General features: G+C 42.4%; 1 protein-coding gene across 1 annotated transcript in view; it reads right to left on the reverse strand.

Moving 5' to 3' along the window:
* The window catches only part of MICAL2 (microtubule associated monooxygenase, calponin and LIM domain containing 2), a 135,859-nt gene that overhangs the window by 39,504 nt on the left and 76,222 nt on the right, over positions 1-20,133 (reverse strand). The window contains exons 23-25 of the mRNA XM_054068117.1: positions 18,976-19,162; positions 17,838-17,926; positions 17,134-17,518 (exon numbers count right to left, since the gene is read on the reverse strand). Coding sequence (XP_053924092.1) covers positions 17,134-17,518; positions 17,838-17,926; positions 18,976-19,162 — 661 coding nt within the window. The remainder of the gene's footprint in view (positions 1-17,133; positions 17,519-17,837; positions 17,927-18,975; positions 19,163-20,133) is intronic.

The raw sequence follows: 20,133 nt of genomic DNA on the forward strand, positions 1-20,133 counted from the left end.
CCTCTCCCCCACAGCCTGGCTGGACCAAAACGTGCCATTTCTACTCACTAGAAGCAAAGTATAAAGCAGTATTGTGAGCAAATTTGTAAAACTTAAGTATTTCCAGTCAATAGTGTCCTTAAAAGATGTTGTATTTTATACAGAAATCAGAGCAAGCAAAACCAAACAGAAGGTTGCCAGCTCTGTCTATAAACTTTGTACCCACATTAGCAATAAGCACTGCCCAAGATAACTGCAAGTGGCTGCTAAGTCAGTTTTGCTATCATTTACTTGCCTGCTCAGTATGTATTCCCTTCCCATCCCATGCATCAATACTTTCCCCACCACACTAACCGGAAAGAGGAGAAAATATGTTTATGACTAACAGACACACAGCTGGAGAGCATTGAAACCCACAGACAGACTACCTAAACCGATTCCCAGCGTGGTTCCTGAATGGGAACAGACTTCCAGTCAACAAGTCCCTCTGCAATAGCCTGTTACACATCCAGTTCTCAATCATTGTAAACACAATTTTCAGAGCTGGTGAGGGACCTCAGGATGTCATCCAGGCCACCAGATGACAATAACAGATGGCACCTTCACCTCTCTCTAAAGAGTTTCATTTCTGTGCTTGTTTTTTTTCTTTTTTAAATTTCCTTGCTTGTTTGTTTTGTTTCGGTATTATGGCATCTCTCCTTGAATTCTGCACCTACAATCTTATCCTCTAAGGAATCTGCTAGACAGCTGAGCTCTTTCAAAGCAAGGTAAGTTTGTGTTCACAGTGATACTGATCAAGTTTAAGATCAACATCCCACATCAGCATCCACCTCAATTTAGTGAAAAACGTCCCTGCCCATGGGGTTTCCAATCCAAGCCACTCTTGGATTAGGAAAAAACCTCCTTACTAACATATTTAATCAGTATTTGTATTGTGACATGTAAAATTGAATAAACTGCATTGCACTCAACTCCATAAAAGCAGAAAATGGTCCACCTTCGTGCTTCAGTGCGTGGGATGCATTAACTCAAACACCAGGTTACACACTCTGCAGGACATTTGAAAAGATTAAAGTTAGTACCACTGTTTCTCATCACAGGGCTGCACCTTGGGCTCAAACAAAAGGCAAAGATGTTCCAGATGCTCAAGTGTTAGGGGTTTTCTTCTTGTACACTCTGATGAAGTTACACAATTTGACTGGTCCCTCCTAGAAAGCAGCCTTTCCCACAGCACTGGACCAAACCTTCAACCCTGCAGGCAGGCACTGATGCTGGTTGGAGCACTTTGGGCTCCCACAAGAGAGAGATTTCAATCCCTGAGAGCAAGACAGGTATGGACTGAGTACAGACAGCAGGGACAAGCTGCTGCTGGATTCATATAAACACCACGGAGAAAGAGCATGGCCAATTCAAACAAAAGCCTGGAGGCTCCGCAGGCCCGGAGTCTGCCTGGCAATTATTACCTGCCTCTCCATAGCAATGCAAACAAATCCCATCAGCCATCAGCAGTGACTCCATTCCTGGCCATCACTGCTGTTAATTTTAAAGGGATATCAAAAAGGAGAAATACAATCAGATATGAGCAAGGAATTTAAAGAGAAACCTTTTTTTATTTTGCACAAAAGCTAAGAATAGCTGTCTGAACTAATTTCTTCTGAATCAGCCCAAAGGCTCTTGCAGAAGGATTGAGGTGGACATTCAGCTTCTAAATCCAAGGTGGCAATTCCTACATAAGCTCCAAAGATATCTAATGTTGCTAGTGCTCAAGTCCTTTCATAAATCTGTGCCTGACTGTACTTACCATGTTATCCTACTTCACCAGAAGACAAAAAAATGGCCTTATTGCTATTCCCAAAGGGGAAGGGAAGTGGACCAAGCCACTTGTCTGGGATTACCCAGGCATCCTGTGATGCTGCAGGCACCTCCATGGCCAATTGGCATTCTCGTTCGACATCAGGTTTCCTCCCTAGGACAGGAGATTTTCTACTAGAAGATAAGAGACTGAGCCAGAGGAATTGAACTGTACAAGATAAGCATATACAATGTAAAAGCTGAAGAGGCATCCGGTCTGAGGGACAGAAAAGGGCACAGCCCCATTTCCTGCCTATGCAAACTGGTGCTGTGCCACTGACCTCTGCGGGGCAGCACCAGACGCTATCGGAGGACAACCCAGTCCTCAGGAAATAGTCACTCAAAATAGCATTTGCGTAAGATCTTACTTCATTTCCATCATGCTCACTTCAGATTTCCTGCTCTCTGTGTCTCAGCATGCTAAAGATCTCCAGCAGGGAGTGAGTACACCCGCTCTGTAGCACAGTTTGGACTGGAGTCCCTACTAATCCTTTGCCAAAACGTTCAAATAATTTAGCTGGGAGGAGGTTGGAGGCACAGACAAGCTGTGCATGGGAAGGCGTTAATCTTAGGTCGTAGTCAGCTGACCAGATCTGTCATGCAGTATGACTGCAGGGACAGGCAGCACACACCACAAGTATCTCGCAGCAGACTGCCAGCCAGTTAAAGGGGAAATGTCTTAACGACAACTGACGTGCATTTTTTAGGTGCTGAAGTTTCCTAAGCTAGTCAGTATGCGTAAGCCAGGGACCTAATGTGCTAATTTCCAAGTCCTTCGTGTCTTTTGGTGCTTTCATGCACATGCCTGAAGGGAAGCGAGCAGCGGGGCAGTTCTCCTGGCTCTGCTTAGACACAAGTAGAAGGGCCTCTGCAGCCTATGCAGCACAGTGCTCGCGCTGTCTGTTCTACAGACCACACTTACACAAGTGTAACTTGCTGTCTGAAGGTCTGATTGGATCAAGAGAATTTAAGTTTTCTGTGCCTTAAGTTGTCGTTAGCCTTCTTACTCCACTGTCATCTGTAGATGATGATGTTTCCTCATCCATCACACTGCTTCAGTGCTTTGTTTTGGCCACACAATTGCCTTTTTCATTGATCTCCCAATTGTCTCTCCTCTCCCCTGCCAAACACACTATGCCTTGCCTAACTGGTTCCCTACCTCCTGGTTGCCTCTCCCCAGCAGCCCTTCTCAGGGTGATGTCCTTACTACCACCTGCAGCCAGCAGATTTCTGGGTGCTCACTTCCCTCCTCTTCCAACTCCAAACCTCGACAGCCCTCACCCGGCTATAGGCTGGCTCTGGTATTGAGCTGGGCAGTTTCTGGGGCTGGAGACATCTTGCTGGCTCCACAGCAGGTGGACTTGGCCAAAGGCAAGGTCTTAGAGAGGCTCTGCTCATCAAAGCAACAAGAAAAGTCTCTGTAGTACCACAAAAGCGGCCTCACATTTTCTGTTCCTAAATCACATGACAAAACCAATAAGAGAACACAGTCAGGCTGGGTTGAAGCATACCAGCTGGCGGCCACACTTCACCACTGAGCTGTTCTTACCGTCACCAGCCCAAGGGCACTGAACACACCATCAAAGGGCATGCTGCACCATGGCGTGGTGCGGGACACTGCCTGCTCAGCCAAAGCCTGGAGAAAGTTTATACGCTTTACTACCAGACTGCAGCCCAGCAAGACAAAAGCTTTGGGTTTTTCTTCCCCCACTTCAAGAAAAACCCAAGTTTCTCCTCAGGTGATTTGGGTTCAGTTCCTCAGTTACAAACTTTCTTGAACACTATAAACAAATTACTTTAGAGGAATTTTCAAAAGGATCCAGAAAGCCAAATCCTACTGATTTTGGGAAAACTATTTTAACCTTTCTGTCCTCTGCTGTTTGTGTTCACAACAGCAATACTCATGCTTCCTCCTCTCCCTGCTTTGCCGTAATCACTGGTGCAAAGTGCAATTTGAGGCTTTAGGAAGTTGTCCCTTTGGCAAAGTTACAGCTAGAAAAAACAAGGCATAGAGCTGAAGCCTTTAAATGTAGAAAATGTTTTGCATTGCATCTTATACTGTGGAGCAATGCTTAATATACTGATGCATTTACATCATCAGTCACAGAACAATCCTGGGGCAGGGATGGCTGATCCTGGTGTCCTGGGGCAGCACCACTTCCACACACAAGCCCTACCACCCATGTCTTCAGCAAAAGTGCCTTGTCTTGGTCTGAGCTCTCCTGATTAGTCCTTGATTGAATTGCTTTGAGAGCAAATAACATGGCCTTAGGGTTTTGGGGTTTTTTATGCAAGCAGTGGAAGTCAGTGGTCTACAGTTATTTAAACAGCAGCAGGAGAATAAGTGTGTTGAACACAACAATCCTGTATTCATCTGGCCCTCCTACTCAAATACGATGAAAAATTTGGATAAACAATTTCTCCTTTGTCTGTATTTCAAAGCCCACCTCATCCTCCTCCACTGGGAGAGAAACAACTGTTTTCCTTGCAGCGAAAGGATTTAGCTAAGCCACGTGGTAACTGAGATATATCCCTTAAGCTTCATCTGCAGGGCTTACATGAGGGTAGGTGCTCACTCAGAGGTCAAGGCTGTTCAAAATGTGCTCCAACATACGGGCTTGGCCAAACAATCCCTGCAGACCCCATAGGCAGAGGCAAATCTCTTCCCAATAAAACATATGTTTACTTTCCATTAAGTGTCATGTCAAGTTTTCTCAATCAAATATTATGCCATCTCATCCTTGTGTTTGAGAGAAAGCAATTTTTGAGCCAAGTATGGAATGAGTCAGAGATGCAGCCAGTGAGGGACAAAGACTTTACAAGATCTCTGCAGCACTGGGAGGGCTTACAAAACTTGGAGGTGGGCCTGTTGCAGCTGCACAGATATGGTCAAGCAGCATAAATCCTCAGTTTTTCCCCTCAGCACCAATAATCCAAACACCACAGCATTTACTCACTACAAGTAAATTAGTGAGACATTTGGACTGTAAGACCATCCTCAGCCAGTTGGTGGCTTCTGGGTAGACTTGCAGGAACTCACTCAGCAGAGACCATAGGTAAGCAGAATGCACAACTCAGGGAAATTTGCATCAAGGAGCAGAGAAGGCAACAAAGCAACCCAAGCCTCTGGAAAGATGCTGCTAGGTCATAGACTGGCCTGCCAGTCCGCATGCAGAGCCCCAGCCCTCCAAACCCTTTATCCTACTTTAGGGGAAGACAGAGTATATGGAGATTCTCCTGAGCACAGCCGCCAAGCAGGAGCCAAGCAGGGCTGGTGCATCAGCAGGGGCCTGTTTCAAGCTGATTATCAAATCTGAATAACAAACTGTAGTTTGTTTATGGCTCGGCAAAGTAGCGGCCTCTAATTAGGAACATAATGATGGGGTTTGGAGGTCCCTGTACAGGTCCAGCAGCAGCCCTCCTGCAGGAATTCTGAAGAGACCTTTTTCTTCATATCTCTGGACACTACCCCTGCCTGAGCCCTGCAGAAAACTCAAGGTAGCTTCATGCTAGCAAAAAGCATACTAATTCAGCGTGGCTCTTCTGCTCACTGAAAGATCATTGCAACTATGATTCTCTTATTGACAGGCTTGTAAAATTCACATGCTTACAGAATAACACCAGGTGATGATCCACCATAACCTAAGAAGCAATTTTGTCTCTCTCTCTCTCTTTTCTTGTTTTAAATTACTTTTTGTGACAGCACCCTCAGTGCTTTGGATCCATTTCATCATCTAACACCTTCAAGCAGCACCATCCTCCTGCAAAGGCTCTGTGCCCAGCGGGAATGGTCAAGGTGGGAGTATGGCAGAGGGACCATGCAAACAGAGCTGAGAGACAGTTCTGCAGGGGGGACAGCCCCACAAGTCATCCTGAGGCTCAGAAACAAGGCTGTTTCCTTGTTTCAATCCCTCAGCAGGCAGGATCAGGGACCTGGGGATCTCAAGTCCTTTTGCAAATACTTCGGTTCATCTTTCTCCCTCAGGTACAAGCGCAGAGCTGACAGCCAAGCACAGCAGTGGAGAGGTCTTTCTTGTCTGTAATATTACAGACATGCTGCATATTACAGACATGAGCTACGTGAGTATCCTTAAAGCCCTGAAAGCTTGCAATTACTATTGTTAGTCATTTTCTCCTGAAGTGATTTTAAGGCAGTTACACCGACAGAAACACAGAGCAGGTCTCCCCCACAGCTAGCTTTGCTCAAGCTAAACAGGAGCAACATGGCTGTGTGGGCCTGTTGGCCTCACGCTGGAAAAAAGCAACCCCCTCCCGACATTGCAGGGCATCACTTTCAGTGCCTGAGAGGACTGGGGAGGGTTTGCACGGGGTACTGTGCTGCACAGACCCATATCTAAGACGCTCCCAGACCTCCTTGTCTGCTTTCACCATCAGACTGACACTGTTTCACGATCTCAGCACCACTATGCACTACCTGGTGTGGCTGGGCCGTGGAGCTCTACTAGACCACTCTGTGAAAAAGCTCAGGCTCATATTTTTGAAAGCTCAAATCTCAGAGCTGCTTACTGTCCCTGCATGACTAACAAACTGCTAAATGTAGTCTACCACCACACAAGATCTTTCTGCTACTCAAAAACAGATAAATACATCATCACAACCCTTCTCCTGGCCCCAGAGGCTTTGCCAACACACCAGTCCCATTTAATGAGGGGAAGGTGCTGAGTTACACACTGGTGTCTCACGCACACTATGCCAATTCAGCGCTGCACAGAGAAACACTGAATTCTATTTCCAAGTTATGCCATGCTTGGCAGCGCAATTGCAATGAGTTTTGCTTAGCTGATGAAAACACCACGATCCTGTGACAGTCCCTGGCACAGGTCCCCTCCAGAAACCTGCCTGGGAGCAGCATGCCACCGCACACGTGGCAAAGGAGAGGCCCTTTCCAAAGGGGCTTAGCATCCACCCCCCTGGGGCTTCACAGATGGCTCTCGGCACCTTCTATGATTACCATTTATAAGGCCCTGATCGCTCCAGCATCAGTGACTGGCCCCGCTGATAGTGCCAGAGCCAACAGACATAAGCAGGAGGTGTTATTCATACTGGTGAGTCCTATTTAACAAGGCAGCCTGACTTTCTGTACAGGCTGCTGCTCCCGAGTCATCTGCCAAACCTGCGTCAGGCAAATCACATTACTGTGACCTGACAAGGAGATGACAAGGGCTCGGGAACCAGCCAAATTTGGGCAGAGCCAAGCCCCTGCTGGGGGCAGCTGGGCTGGACAAGCCATTTCTCCCCAAACTCAAGCAGAGAATGTGCTGCCCACAACAGCACAAAGCCTGGACTCTGCCAAACAATGTCCCCCTCCCCACTGGGAGCGATGGACCAAGTGCCTCGGACACCAGCTGGCTCAGGGCAGCTGTGCTTTATCAGCTTTGGTCAGGAGCAGCTGCTCTGGGCATGCCTCTGCCCATCTTGGACAAAAATGGTCAAAGATGCTCTACTGAAACATCCCCAACCAAGGCAGCTGCAGTAGCCTCCCTATCAAGTCAATGCTGCTGTGCCATAAGCAGCTGGAACCATTCTTGTCTATCTGCCCTCTTCCTCTTTAGCTGGCTCCAAAGCATGACAGGGGCATTCACTTTTAAGCAAGGTACAATGAGAGTTGCTGCGGTATTTCTTGGCTAAGGCCAGTCAGACCAAACGGGAGCCCCACACAGGCAGAGAGGGGGAGCAAGCCTTGCTGAGCTAACCGAAGTATGAAAACTTGACTAATACAAATCCAGAGAACATTCCTGAAGGCAGATGAAAAACAAAAATCAGACCTGGGGAAAAACCCCAAATTTTATAATTATGTCAACCTTTCTGCTTTGGGCCACAACACACCCAGTGTACTGGTGGTCAGGAATACAGTTTCTGCAGGGAGACGGGTCCAGAAAGTGCCCCTGACAGCACTCTGATCTGCCTGGCCTGGGATTCCCCCCATAGCCAACACAATGTCTGATGATTGAGCATGTGGAGACTCCCAGCTGGACCCTTGGAATAGGTAAGAAATTGTTCATACCTGCTATGGGCAGTAAAAGAGGACTCTGCCACAATTGCCCTGCCCAAAGAGCAGACAGCTCAGTATCAGCCCTATGGTTCAGAAAGCAGACAAGAAATGACCAGTTTTTTACAGCTCTGCCTATGTTGCCTATTTGCGTAGGAGCCTTTTCCAGGGCTGGGAGGGAAAGGAAACCTGCTGGAATTAGGTATCACAACCTGCATTTGGGATGTGACATTCTGGCACCTCTGACACATCACTTTTTTGTGACTCCCTGATGGCTGTGAAGCAGGAGCAATACTTACCCACAGCTGCCCCAGTCATTCAGGACTGGCAAAGGGCTTTCAGGTCCTCAGGTGAAAAGCACCACTGAAATCCCAGTTGCTGCTCTTATCAGTGGGAGGTGGGTACTCGTGCACCTGAGGCTGGCACACAGCCCACCTTTCCTGCTGTGCAACTGGCCCAATACAACACAGTGCCCCCCCATAAAGACCCCAGCCTAACTTGCATCCTGCTTTTCTGGCTGGCAATCCTGAGGCTCTTAGGCTGCCATTAAGCTGTGTCACCTCATAATTCATTCACAGGATGAGTGGACTCTGCCTGGCCTTGTATGGAGCTACAGACTAAGGCAACAACAGCAGTGAACAATTTTTAAGTGGAGTTACTCATAAACATAGTCAGCTCTGATGGTGAAAGCAAACACCAGTTGGCATAAAAAACTGGCATTAAGAAATTCAGTCAGCAGACCACAAACTGATTCGTAGCACACAATGCATTTCACTGCCTCTCTGACTTCTTACTGTACAAAAACCTAAAAAAATAGTTTGAGTCCTGCTTATAATAGAGCAGCATTTTAAGAAAATTGTTGGACAGAAGGAAGGCATCTTTATGTTAGTGCTGTGAAATTCACCCAGCCAGCAGAAGGAGGTGATACAGAGCAGAAAGCACTCACCTGGGAAACACAGCCCACATGGAACTGTGGAAGGGGATTGGGGAACCATGACACCTCCAGCTTGGTTAGACCTTGGTCTTGCTGCAATGTAGTGTTCACCTGGCCCACACTGGAGTTAAACCTGAGCTCAAAACTGTTACAACTTCATCTGTGCCCTGTAGTCTGAGCTTCAAAACATAGAGGGCTGCATGGGAGGATTGCCCATGTTTCACTTGGAAACAGAAGACATCCCATTAAAGTATTTCACAGATCTGCTTTAGGAGGCTATAGGGCTTCTAACAGCACTCCTAAACTGACGTCCTGTCCAAACTTGAGTTTTCGCAACACCTGAGAAACTGCCAGGCAGTTTTCTGTCCTTGAAGAGGGACTGTTGTGAAAGATAGAGCGCCTGACATTTCACAGACCTCAGCTCTTGCCACAGTTCTTTTCCTCAAGCTTGCTTCATATGCCTACAGAAGTAATTTCCACATTATGGTGCCTGACAAATAGCACATAATAAAGGCAACAAGCTCTCTCACTTCCAAGGGGTGGCAGTGGTGCCGGATCGCCTGCCTGGCTGCCAACCACCAGCGCCTACAAATGCTTTCCTGCTGCCCCTTCTCTACCCATGACCCAGTGCTGGGCTCCTCCACGCTCCTCCCCACCCTGTGCCCACACCAGGATCCTATTTTCTCCACTCCCACCCCAGGCCCACACCAGCACCTACACAAGTTCTTCAGCAGCAAAACACTTTTTCGAATTATCCATTACTCACTGGATAAACAGACACTTCTGAATTCAGGTGCAAGACCTAACCAGGAAATTTGAAGCTGGCAAAGCAAGAGGAAGCCTGAAGCACGTGACTTTTGAATACATTCAGGACAGTGCATGTTTATGCTTTTATACAAACCAAGCAAAAATTAACAGAGATAAAGGAAAAAGCAACTCACTGAAAACTTACTGGATATGCTGAATGTATCTATAGAAAATTGCTTCTCAAACAAAACCTGCTATGATAACACACTTTCTATATTTTTAGAGTAAAAAAATATATTTTATATCAGAGCAATCTGTGTTAGTCTGGTTCATTAATGCATGTAGTAATTGCAAATTCAGAGTGCAGTGGCAACAGTCTCTACAGTGATCAGTTTCTGTCAAAATAATATTTCTTAACACGCAGACTTAAAGCACTAAAAGCCTTAAAACAAATACGTGAATCAATACCTGCAGGATAAATGCTGAAAGAGCAAATTCAAGGCTACAGCAACATGCAAGTTTCTTTGTAATTTCACATTTTAAAAATAAAATATATTAGAAATTCCATCCATTTCAATCAGGTTTGGAGCCCACCAACTGATAAGATCAAAACCTCCCTTTATGTTAACACAGATCATGAAGAAAAGGAAAAAGACTTTGGAAATATTTACATGATTAATATGTATACTTGGATCAAGCATTAATACATAATGTCATCTAATCTTCAGCAACATGATCTTTCATGCAAAAAAATCAAGTCATCCGCAAACATGTCATGCGTTCAAAAACATAAATATTAATGCAGAAATCAGTGCGTTTCAGAACTCATTGTTTTGATTGGAATGTGAGGAATGAGTGAACCAGAAACAAATTAAAGCCAATTACAGTAACTAATTGCCATAATGTTGTGGGAAAACACAGACCATGGCCCTTGCTTGAGTTTGGAATACATACAGAAGCAACTCTCACAGGCATTTTATGGCTGTAGCAATCTAGAAGAAAGCAAGAGGCTCAAAAATTCATTTTCTTCACAGAGTTATGAAAGGCTGATGTTTACATCTGAGCAATTCTAAGAAGTTTTGTCTGTACTCTTTTTTCTCAAATCAAGTATGCCTAAAAACTGCAAGATTTTTAATTATAAAGCATTACCATAATTGTAATAAAGGAAGGTTACCTTTACAGAATTCTAACAAGTTTGATTTTCAGTAGCAGACATCTAGGCAGGTAATGCTGCCTTGCATTGAGCATGCAATTTTAGCCTGTTTCTTCAAAAAAAAAGCAGATATGTGTCTGCATGTCCAATCCAATTCATCCTGGTGGCAACAGACATGTTCAGAATCCATTTGAACCAGTATAAGAAGGAGGGAAGACAGAGCAACTTCTTAAGCCTGCCAGACACAGCAAATGTCACCTCTGCACTTCTAGTGCTATGATGGCATCGGTGATATCAAGTAGCTTTCAAGCCTTAGGGAGTATTAACTATGTAAAGAGGCATTGATATCGTCTGCTCTGAAGCCATGATTTCTGGAAGGTACCCAGTTCAGCAGCAGCTTAAGACCGGAGTCACAGCCTGTTTGCCCTTCAAGCAAGCACTGCTGCCAATTCCAGCTATACAAAGGGACAAAGCACTACTGCTTTGGGGTGCATTTACAACAGCGTGTGCTTGCTGGAGACTGAGAGCGTGGCAGCTTCTGGAGAGAATCTAACACAAGAGCAATCGGAGGATTCAGGTCTCCTCCTCACAGGGAGGGCAGTTCATGTAGCCAGAGGACAGGAGTCCCAAATTAGGCTTGTTAAATTCACATAGAACTTAACCCTCTAGTTTCTTCCTGTAGCAGCATTAGTGGGAGCGAAACAAGGAATAGCCAGATTTATTGTGCAATGACTTTGACTGAGAGTGAGGGAACTAACACAGACTTGCTCCCCTCACGTTGCTTATTTTGTCTGTTTTATTTCTGTACACTATGTACTGCCTCGTCTACACCAGTTCCAGGGCAGAGACTGCTTACTACTAGGCATATCCCTCTAGTGATAGGATTTGTTAATGATTTGACTTTTGGGGGCCTTCTTTCCCACCATGAGGAACACAATTACAACAGATCTGGACTCTACCATTACCCCAGTTCCAAATTATTGTACTGATAGTTTAGCAGGAATAAGCAAAATTTTATGAGAACAGCATGAACATCTGATGCCTCTCAAAGCTTCAGTGCCACACAAATCATCACCTTCTGCAGACACAAAAACCCTTCTGATGTTTCCCTGTCACTGCCTCTGCCTCAAATGATCAAGTAAAGATGGCAGAAATGAGCCTGCCCTCAAACTGTAAACTGTGCAAAGACTAAGTTTAGGTTTACCCAAATTACTTTGCCCATTGCAATTAAGGAAGTGCCAAGTATTGTCTTAAATGGTATTTGTTACCCTATGTTTTCATTATGCAAATCATCTCCCCCTTGGAGAGCAAACTTTCTACTGTGCATAGTGGCTTTTTCTTTGGCAGGGAAGATGGAATAGTTCATTGGGAATAACATTTGTTGTTCTTTAGCAATATTGTCTTTAACAACACTTCCAAAAAATTCATTTGTCATTCCAACAACCCCAGTGAGGCTCAGTTTGAATTAACTTTTAAAACAATAGCTCATCCAGTCTTTCCATTAAATTGTTAGGACTATTCTTTCTGGTTTGTTTTTTTTTTTCTTGAAATACAAAGAGAGATTACAGTTTAAGGACTGCAGAGCAAACAAACCAAAGTGAAGGAGAGCAAAGATCTTTTGGAGAACCTGCTGTCTAAAAAGAACCACAACACCAGGTTTAAAAAGGGAAGGAGGGAGGGAGGGAAGGGAGGCCACTGTTAACAGCTAACAGGTCACCATTAGCTGCAGCTTCCAGGGGTCCAGAAGATACAGGGAGCTTGCACATAGCACTCCATAGCCAGTAGCAAAGATAAAGCTTTACCCACAGTCATTACCTCCTTTTCCTGTACACAACATAACATCCCAAACACACAGAACTTAGCATGAGCTTTATGACATTTTTTAATACGTTAAATAAAGACATAAGGAAAGATAACAGAAGTCAAAGAGAAGAGGACAAGTGCTGTTTGTATATGCAACTTATTCTCAGGAAGCAGAAATCCCAACACCAGCACCTCCTGCTCTGAAGCGAGTAGGATAAGTTGTCAAGGACCTTGATAAATTTCCCTTTCAAAAGGGACATGTATGCAATTACACCACAATAGTGAAATTCCCTGGCCTTTTGGTCAGGCCACAACAAAGATAACACCACAGCATCCACCAGAAGAGATATTTGCAAAATGAGTGTGAAGTCACTATTAAGTCTCTGTCCTCAGGAAATATTTTTAAAAGGAAGAGATGAAACAAGGAGACTTATAAAGAACTACATTTATTTTTGTTTACAGCAGATATAAATAAAGCTAAAACAATTTTCACTGTGTGCAAAATACAGAATTTCCATGTGAAAATTTAAATACAGCATTAAAAACTATTTAATAAAAATATTCAATTAAGATTAAAAAGTAAAATGAAGACAGAAGATTTAGGAAGAGAAGGACAGAATCCTCACTTGCCAGGAAGAGCTAGGAAGACTCTGCAAACAGAGGGTAAAAAACACAGCAGTGGGAAGTTGTTTGAAATGGCAGACGTTTACATCACAACCTTCATCTCAAAGCATGCTGAGCTTTGTAGCAAAAAAACCGCAGCCCCGAAATACACAGGAAGTCACGTCCTAAGCATTTGTGCAGGAAGTGATGCTTACAATACAGAGTTTCTGTGTGGGCACAGTGTGGGGACTTTCAAAGCCATTAAGAAGTTTTAGGATACCCACACAAATAAATACTATTGATTTAGTCATGCAAACACACAGGTCAGCAAGTTAAGGAGTGTGGGGCTCTGACTCTGCAGCCCATCCCCATTCCTGACTGAGACACGTGAAGTGGGGCAAGCGGCAGAGGATGTCTGGCCCCTCCTGAAAACTGCGTTTGGAACAGTTCCTGAAAGCCCTTCCCTTTGAAAGGGATCTTCAGCAGGGAAGTCTGGGTCACGACCACATCAACCACAACCACAGTGCACTTGCTTGTCAGACTGAGCCCTTGGTTCTTGTTTGGATTTATTTCCCCTTCTAGACTATTGACATGTGATTACATGTACTGCAACTCATGGAGAAAATACACACAGAATAATCGCACAAATATGTCATGGAGAGTGGTGGAAATGTCTCATGCAGCAAGACAAGTCCGTTAATCAGAGTGGCAAATGGGGCCTAGTTAATTACTTAACAAAACAATTCAAACCAAAACACTCTGGTTATATAAACTTGGCATTGTGATATTACACACTAAAAGCAGCATGCACATTTATTACTGTTAGGCCTGCACACTACATTACTTGGGGTGGAAGACTGGAATTTGCATTGCTTTGGCTACTTTTTCGACAGAATCCTTTTATATTGTACTTTTCCAGTATGAAAGGGAGGGAGGGCTTAGAAAAGCGCCACAGGGCTCAAACGTTGCTTGCTCGTTGCATATTTGAGCTCAATGGAAGCAGATGCTCAGGCTAACCAGGAGAATCAGCTGGCTAATCTCGTCCTGACCTTATTTTAAATCTTTCCTTCAATCCTTTGAAAGAAATAAGGCTTTAACTGGTTCTTTCAAGAAACCACTTACTAGCCTAACTTACCTTAAAGGCACAAGGAAATGTACATGCACAGACACAGAGAGAAAAACATTCTCTATAGAGAGTATAGAAGTCACCTTTTCTAGAACCGTGAACTCAGCAACAGGTTAAACGTTCATGCCAAAGCTCACATCCATTAATATACCAGACACACACAGTTTGCTCCAGAAGTCTTAAAAAAACCAAGCAATGAAATGCTGTCAAACAACAACAGTGTTAGTCACACAATTTTGGAACTGGCAAGCGGAAAAAGTCACCTGAGAGCAGAAAGGCTTCAGCCAGTAAGTGGGTGCAGCACCGGAATGACGAATTGGACTAAAAGCAATGAGGAAGATTAACAGAGAAGAGAGCAGGAAAAAAACCACAAAACGTAACTTGGTTATATAGGATAGCATCCGAAAAATTACGTAGGCACAAAGAAGAATTGGACAAAATGAAACTGCTTTTTTTTCATTAGATCATGAATGACGACAAATAGGTATGAATCTTACTAGCAGAATATTAAGATGAAGAGATTAAAAAAAATAAAATCTAGCAATTAGATTAATATCAACACAAAACCTCTTTCCCAACAGAATTATCTGCAAACTCCCTGTGGAATATCCAATGTTATTAAGATTCCTCAGGAAAATGTTTTCAGTGTGTAAGTTCTTGGATTTATTGTGAGAATGTAGGGATTTTATTTCCCATTATATAAATATATATAAAGCCAATGCCATCCTTTTATTTTTTATTATTAATCTTTCTACTAATAAGATTCATTTGCTTTAAATTCATTGGACATCAGAAATTTCTAAGTATCTTAATCACAATTTTCTGCAAGTTTAGCATTACGCTTACTCTACTGAAAAAGCAGAAAGTCTCTGATAGTAAACAGCAAGGGAAAATTTTAGGAGAAAATGTTCCTAAAGATTGTGCTGTTTACAAACTGAAATCAAAATTGATGGCAAGCCAAATTTTAAAACTCTACCACTTAGCAGTATGCTGTGTTGCAGGAGTAACATGGTAAATTGCACTGCAGATTTTCTCTTTTATAAGGTAAAACTATTACTATCATTATCAAAAAATTAAAAAGCATACAGTGTTCCAAAGTAGTTTTTTAAATACTAAAAAATAGGTACAACCCATTTCTCTACATATATGCAGATGCCTACCATGTTACTGTAATTGTTGCTGTGTTCAGTCAATATTCTAGCAAAGTTTTGCAGAATATCTTTTTCAGCATTAATGACAATTTATTTCAAATTACTATTACCTTCTACCTAAAGAAGTTTCTTCAAGCACTCTTTCAAGTTCTGTGCATATACTTAAAAATTTTTCCCCCAAATACTTAAGCACTCTAAAATGTGAAAAGCTTTATCCTTGTAGTTTAAAGAAAGTAAAACTATCTAGAAGAAAAATCCAGTTTTTCATTTATTTTAAACAGATTTAAACATATTTCCTTTCAAAAACTAAGAAACAAAACAATTCAAATCATCTTTTCCCACATTATGTTAAAAAATCAAAAAGCTGCCAGCCCATATGCAGCCCAGTCATTCCAGACCACTGAAAGGTGATCCTCAGCTTTGGTACTAACTGAATGGAACGTTATTTCCTATTATTTAAGCCACATTGTTTTGGCAGGAAATAAATGCTACAGATGCTTTTCATTTTAGGCTATACATCTTACAATGTTTATCTATTTTCCTAAGTCCTGAGTGACTTCTGAATTTAAACACTTAAGTATTGGAGAGGCAGGAAAATGCTTTCCTCACTGGGTAACTAGGCTGAACGTAAATCAGAATTTGAGATGTTAGTGCCTCCTTGCCATTAAATATATTATTTAACCTTTCCCAACACTTTCTGATTAAGGTAGACCTTGTTGAGTGGTATCTAAAAGAAATTTACTTAACAGCTGCTACAGATTATAGAATTTCACCTTTCTGCCGTCAGCTTTATACATCGAAATGAATGAAATAGCCAGCTAAGAAGTAATCTCCTTAGAATACATTTGTGGGGTTTTGTTGTTTCTTTCTAAACTTGTATTTTTAAAAAATTCCAAAAGACAATAGGAACAGTGCCTATGTAAAGGCACAACAGGAGTGATCTCAGTTACAGATGAGTGCTCCATAAACTGATATTCTTCAAACCAACCACCTAATGAGGAGGTCTTGACTTGAGGAATAAGTCAGGTCTAATTACACTACCAGTTCCTTTGACTTACAGTGTCAATCAAGTCTTCACTCAATTGAGATTTGCTCTTCCAATTTATTTCAAACCTTTAAATACATTAGCAGTACAGATTATACCCACTATCAACAATGGGTATCTATCACATGTAAGAAACATAACAGGTATGACTAGGAGCAATATGAACTAAGTACATGATTATTTATTTTTTTTAACATATCCATGCAAGTTATAAACCTCATAACCCAAAGCAAAGATGAAAGCAAGAAAAAAAAAAAGTATGCGCCATTTTCAGGTTTCAAAACCCAGTCATTCATTATAATTTTTCCTCAAGCATCTGAAAGAATGTACATTCTTTCTTGGTCTAACAGAATAAAAAATTGTGGGGGAAGAAAGGAGGATGGGACATAGTGAAGAATGATTTTAAAAATCAACTCATCTCTCCCCACTCCTCCTGGTCTGACTACAGGATAAAACAAGGAAAAAAGAAAAATTCTATAAAATATCCTTCATCCGTTTGTGTGTTCTGGAAATGTGTCTGGACACTGCCCTTCATGCTCTAACATACAGTACATTTTATATTGAAAATTTTGATTGCACCTTGAATCCACTGTTCATTGAAGTCACACATTAAATTGCATGAAAAGTAAAAAAACCAATCAATAAAAAAAAAAAAAAACTCAAGAAAACAGTGAGGTTGTTAATTTTGAAAATCTGAAAGGCACAACTGAGCAAGATACATAGAAGAATTTAAACCCTATAGAATTTTTTCACCCATTCAAGCACATTTTCAAGTGATAGCTCTGCTTCCCGGTACATATGAGTAAGGACTTCTAGAAGAGCACACAGGAATGGCACACCAAGGCTCAAGAGTTCATACAAGTAGGTATAGTTATATGCATTGTCCCTGAAATGAAGATTGGTAGCGTGCAGAAAACCATGCATCCAGTTAGACAGGCGTCTGGGAATGTCAAGCAGATCCCTTGTCACCCGAAGGGGCCAGCTTAGCGTGTCCCTAAAGAAGGAAGTCAGGATACCTGAGGACCTGTCCTCTGGACTGCTAGCAGTAGGCAAAGTGCTTTCCATGGCTGTCTCTGTAGGTTTGGGTTCCTCTTTCTTCCATGCTTCTGTTGCCTCCTTGTACAAAGCATTAAAAAATGTTAAATATTCTTCTGAAAATGGAAAGTAGTTTCTGTTTTCAAGTTTTAATATGTATTTTCATTTCCAGTTCCTCTTAAGTTAAACGTTACTTTGTATAGGAAAAGCTGATTTCAGTTGAGAGTCCGACTACAAATATGTCAAACTTACAGAACCAGAGTTATAATTTAGTATTGATTTTACTACTCTGGACATCAGGTAGAAAACATCTCTCTCACACACACAAACAAGTACTGCACCCTGTTTCAGAGGAAGTTGCCTCAACATTTCCTGCATTAGTAATATAACCAACACGTACCTTTCCCTGGAGCTGTAATGTTGCTCTTCTCTTTCTGTGTTTTGAACTGATTTTGCAGTGTGTAAAATGAGGTTTACAGTAAAATTTACCTACAAGAGAAAATATAAATTCTATGATATTTAATCTATATGCATATGACTTCCATCTATAAAAAGATGAAATCAGGATAATTAATGGTTGGGCAGTGAAAGGAATGGGAAACTTTCCATTGACTCTACATAGCTCACAGCTCTGAATGGGTTTCTTTTATAGTACACAGATTTGCACATTTGTTAAATACGCAAGGTCATTTATCTACCACACAGCTCTAAGATGAGTATATAGCAGGAAAACAAGATTGTACAAATACAAAGTCACAAACCAACACAAGACATCAAGCAGCAAAAAGTCAATTGATCAGTTCAAAAAAGTCTTTGCAGAAGATTCTCTGGATTGCAAAAGAGCCACCTTTGGCCTTGAGTCTTTAATCCTTTTGTAGAAAGAGACCAGGTTAATGCCTGGATCTACTAAAATAATTTGGAAGTGGCAAGGGAATTTCGATTCAGTTTAATAATCTCCCTCTAAGCTAAAAAGAAAAAAAGGCAAAAAAATAATTCCCCAAATCCCAGGCTGTAGGGGGGGACTGAGTGCCCAAGATCTGAAGCTCCCGTTCTACAGCACACTGGAACAAATTACACTGCCACTTGGGCAGTTATCACTGTTTTCAGCTCCTGAGTGATAACATCTTGAAAGAAGTAACCTATACTGATCCCCATCCATGTAAATCTACCACTATCTTGGCTTAACCGCATACATCATGTTATTATAAGCGAGAGATGAGAATAACTCTATATTGTTGGAGAAAAATAACACACAACTCCCCCTCACTTTGACCTGTGACTGGACAAACTGTATTTTGGTCACTGAAGTTATTTTCCACTAAGGGTTTCTTCATTTAAAGCTCAGCTCTGTCATAACTGGATTCTTTTGAAAGACTAGAACAGCAAGTACAAAGACTGTAAGATCAGCATGTATGCAAACAACATACTTGGCAGACCTCCTCTTGATCCAAGCTACTCAGCCAGGTCCTTTCCCTCGTCCCATTAAAAGCATCAATACTTGGACATTTTAAAATATTCTCAAATAGTTCCTTTGTTACCTTCTTCAACATCAAAGGCATAAATTCCTAAACGGAGTGTTGTAGAACATATTTCACACTTGAAGCACTCCCTATGAAAGAAGTGGCCTTCTGCGCTCAGCCGCTCCATAACATATACTCTTTTTTTGCAGAAATAACAAATGTCACTCCCCCCGATAGACTGCGGAAATTCTTTTCGCAGAGAACCCTGTGAGAAGATAAAAAATGGAAATGCACATAAAGCTGTTGCACTATACCAGATATAAATTCTTATCAAGTGAGCAGCTGCTTTAGCTTCTCCAAGATTAACACAGATCCCTCCACACACAATTAAAATAGGCATCAGTTGGCTTTTTTATTACTCGTTTGCTGCAGTTCTGTAGGTTTATGTAGCAATTCAGAAAACAGACATCACAAGGACTTTAAGGGATGAGTTTTCAGCTGGACTCGCATCCAGCTTCCCTCTGGGAGTTCACCAACACTTTGTGTTAGCACAGGTACAAGAGCAGCATCAGCCCCCAGCGCTCACTCGGTACCCTGCAGCATGCCAGCTCAGCCACTGGTATCTCACAGCTGTGGGCATCGGTGCTCCTCAGAAGAGGGCAAAGGCAGACCTTGCCAGCCTCAAACAACAGACATGTATTTGGAGCTAAGAAAACAGACATACAGAAGACTCAGTTCATACACACTCTAGAGGAAAACGTAGGCTTGTCCTTTAAGGAAGGCTGACAGTTTTCATTGATCATGTCTGAACTACCGTTTGTAATGCTGCAGACATGCTTACCCTCTCAGCCATGTTTCTCCTAGGCCTACAGCCCAAGCTGGGGCTTGATTTTTTTTAAAAGCTGATTTAATTCCTACCACAGACAATCTGAACATTCTTAGCTTTAAAATATGGTCCATATTAACAACATGAAACTATTTTGAAAGTTTTTGTTGAATTTGGGGGAGCAATTAGCATTCTTTAATTGCCACGAATTTCATCGTCTCTGGATGTACACGCAAAGGGTACAGAAGAATAAATTATAAATAGATTAGATGCCACTGCACTTTCCTTTTCTTCTTAGAGGCAGGTATGAGGATGTTGCTTTGCATTATTGTATTGTGCATAGTTACAGGTCAGTAACACACGAGCAGCCTGTCTCTACCACAGACACCACCATCTCCCTGCCCTTCCAC

This window comes from Cuculus canorus, chromosome 5, assembly GCF_017976375.1.
Source record: "Cuculus canorus isolate bCucCan1 chromosome 5, bCucCan1.pri, whole genome shotgun sequence".
NCBI classification, from domain to species: Eukaryota; Metazoa; Chordata; class Aves; order Cuculiformes; family Cuculidae; genus Cuculus; species Cuculus canorus.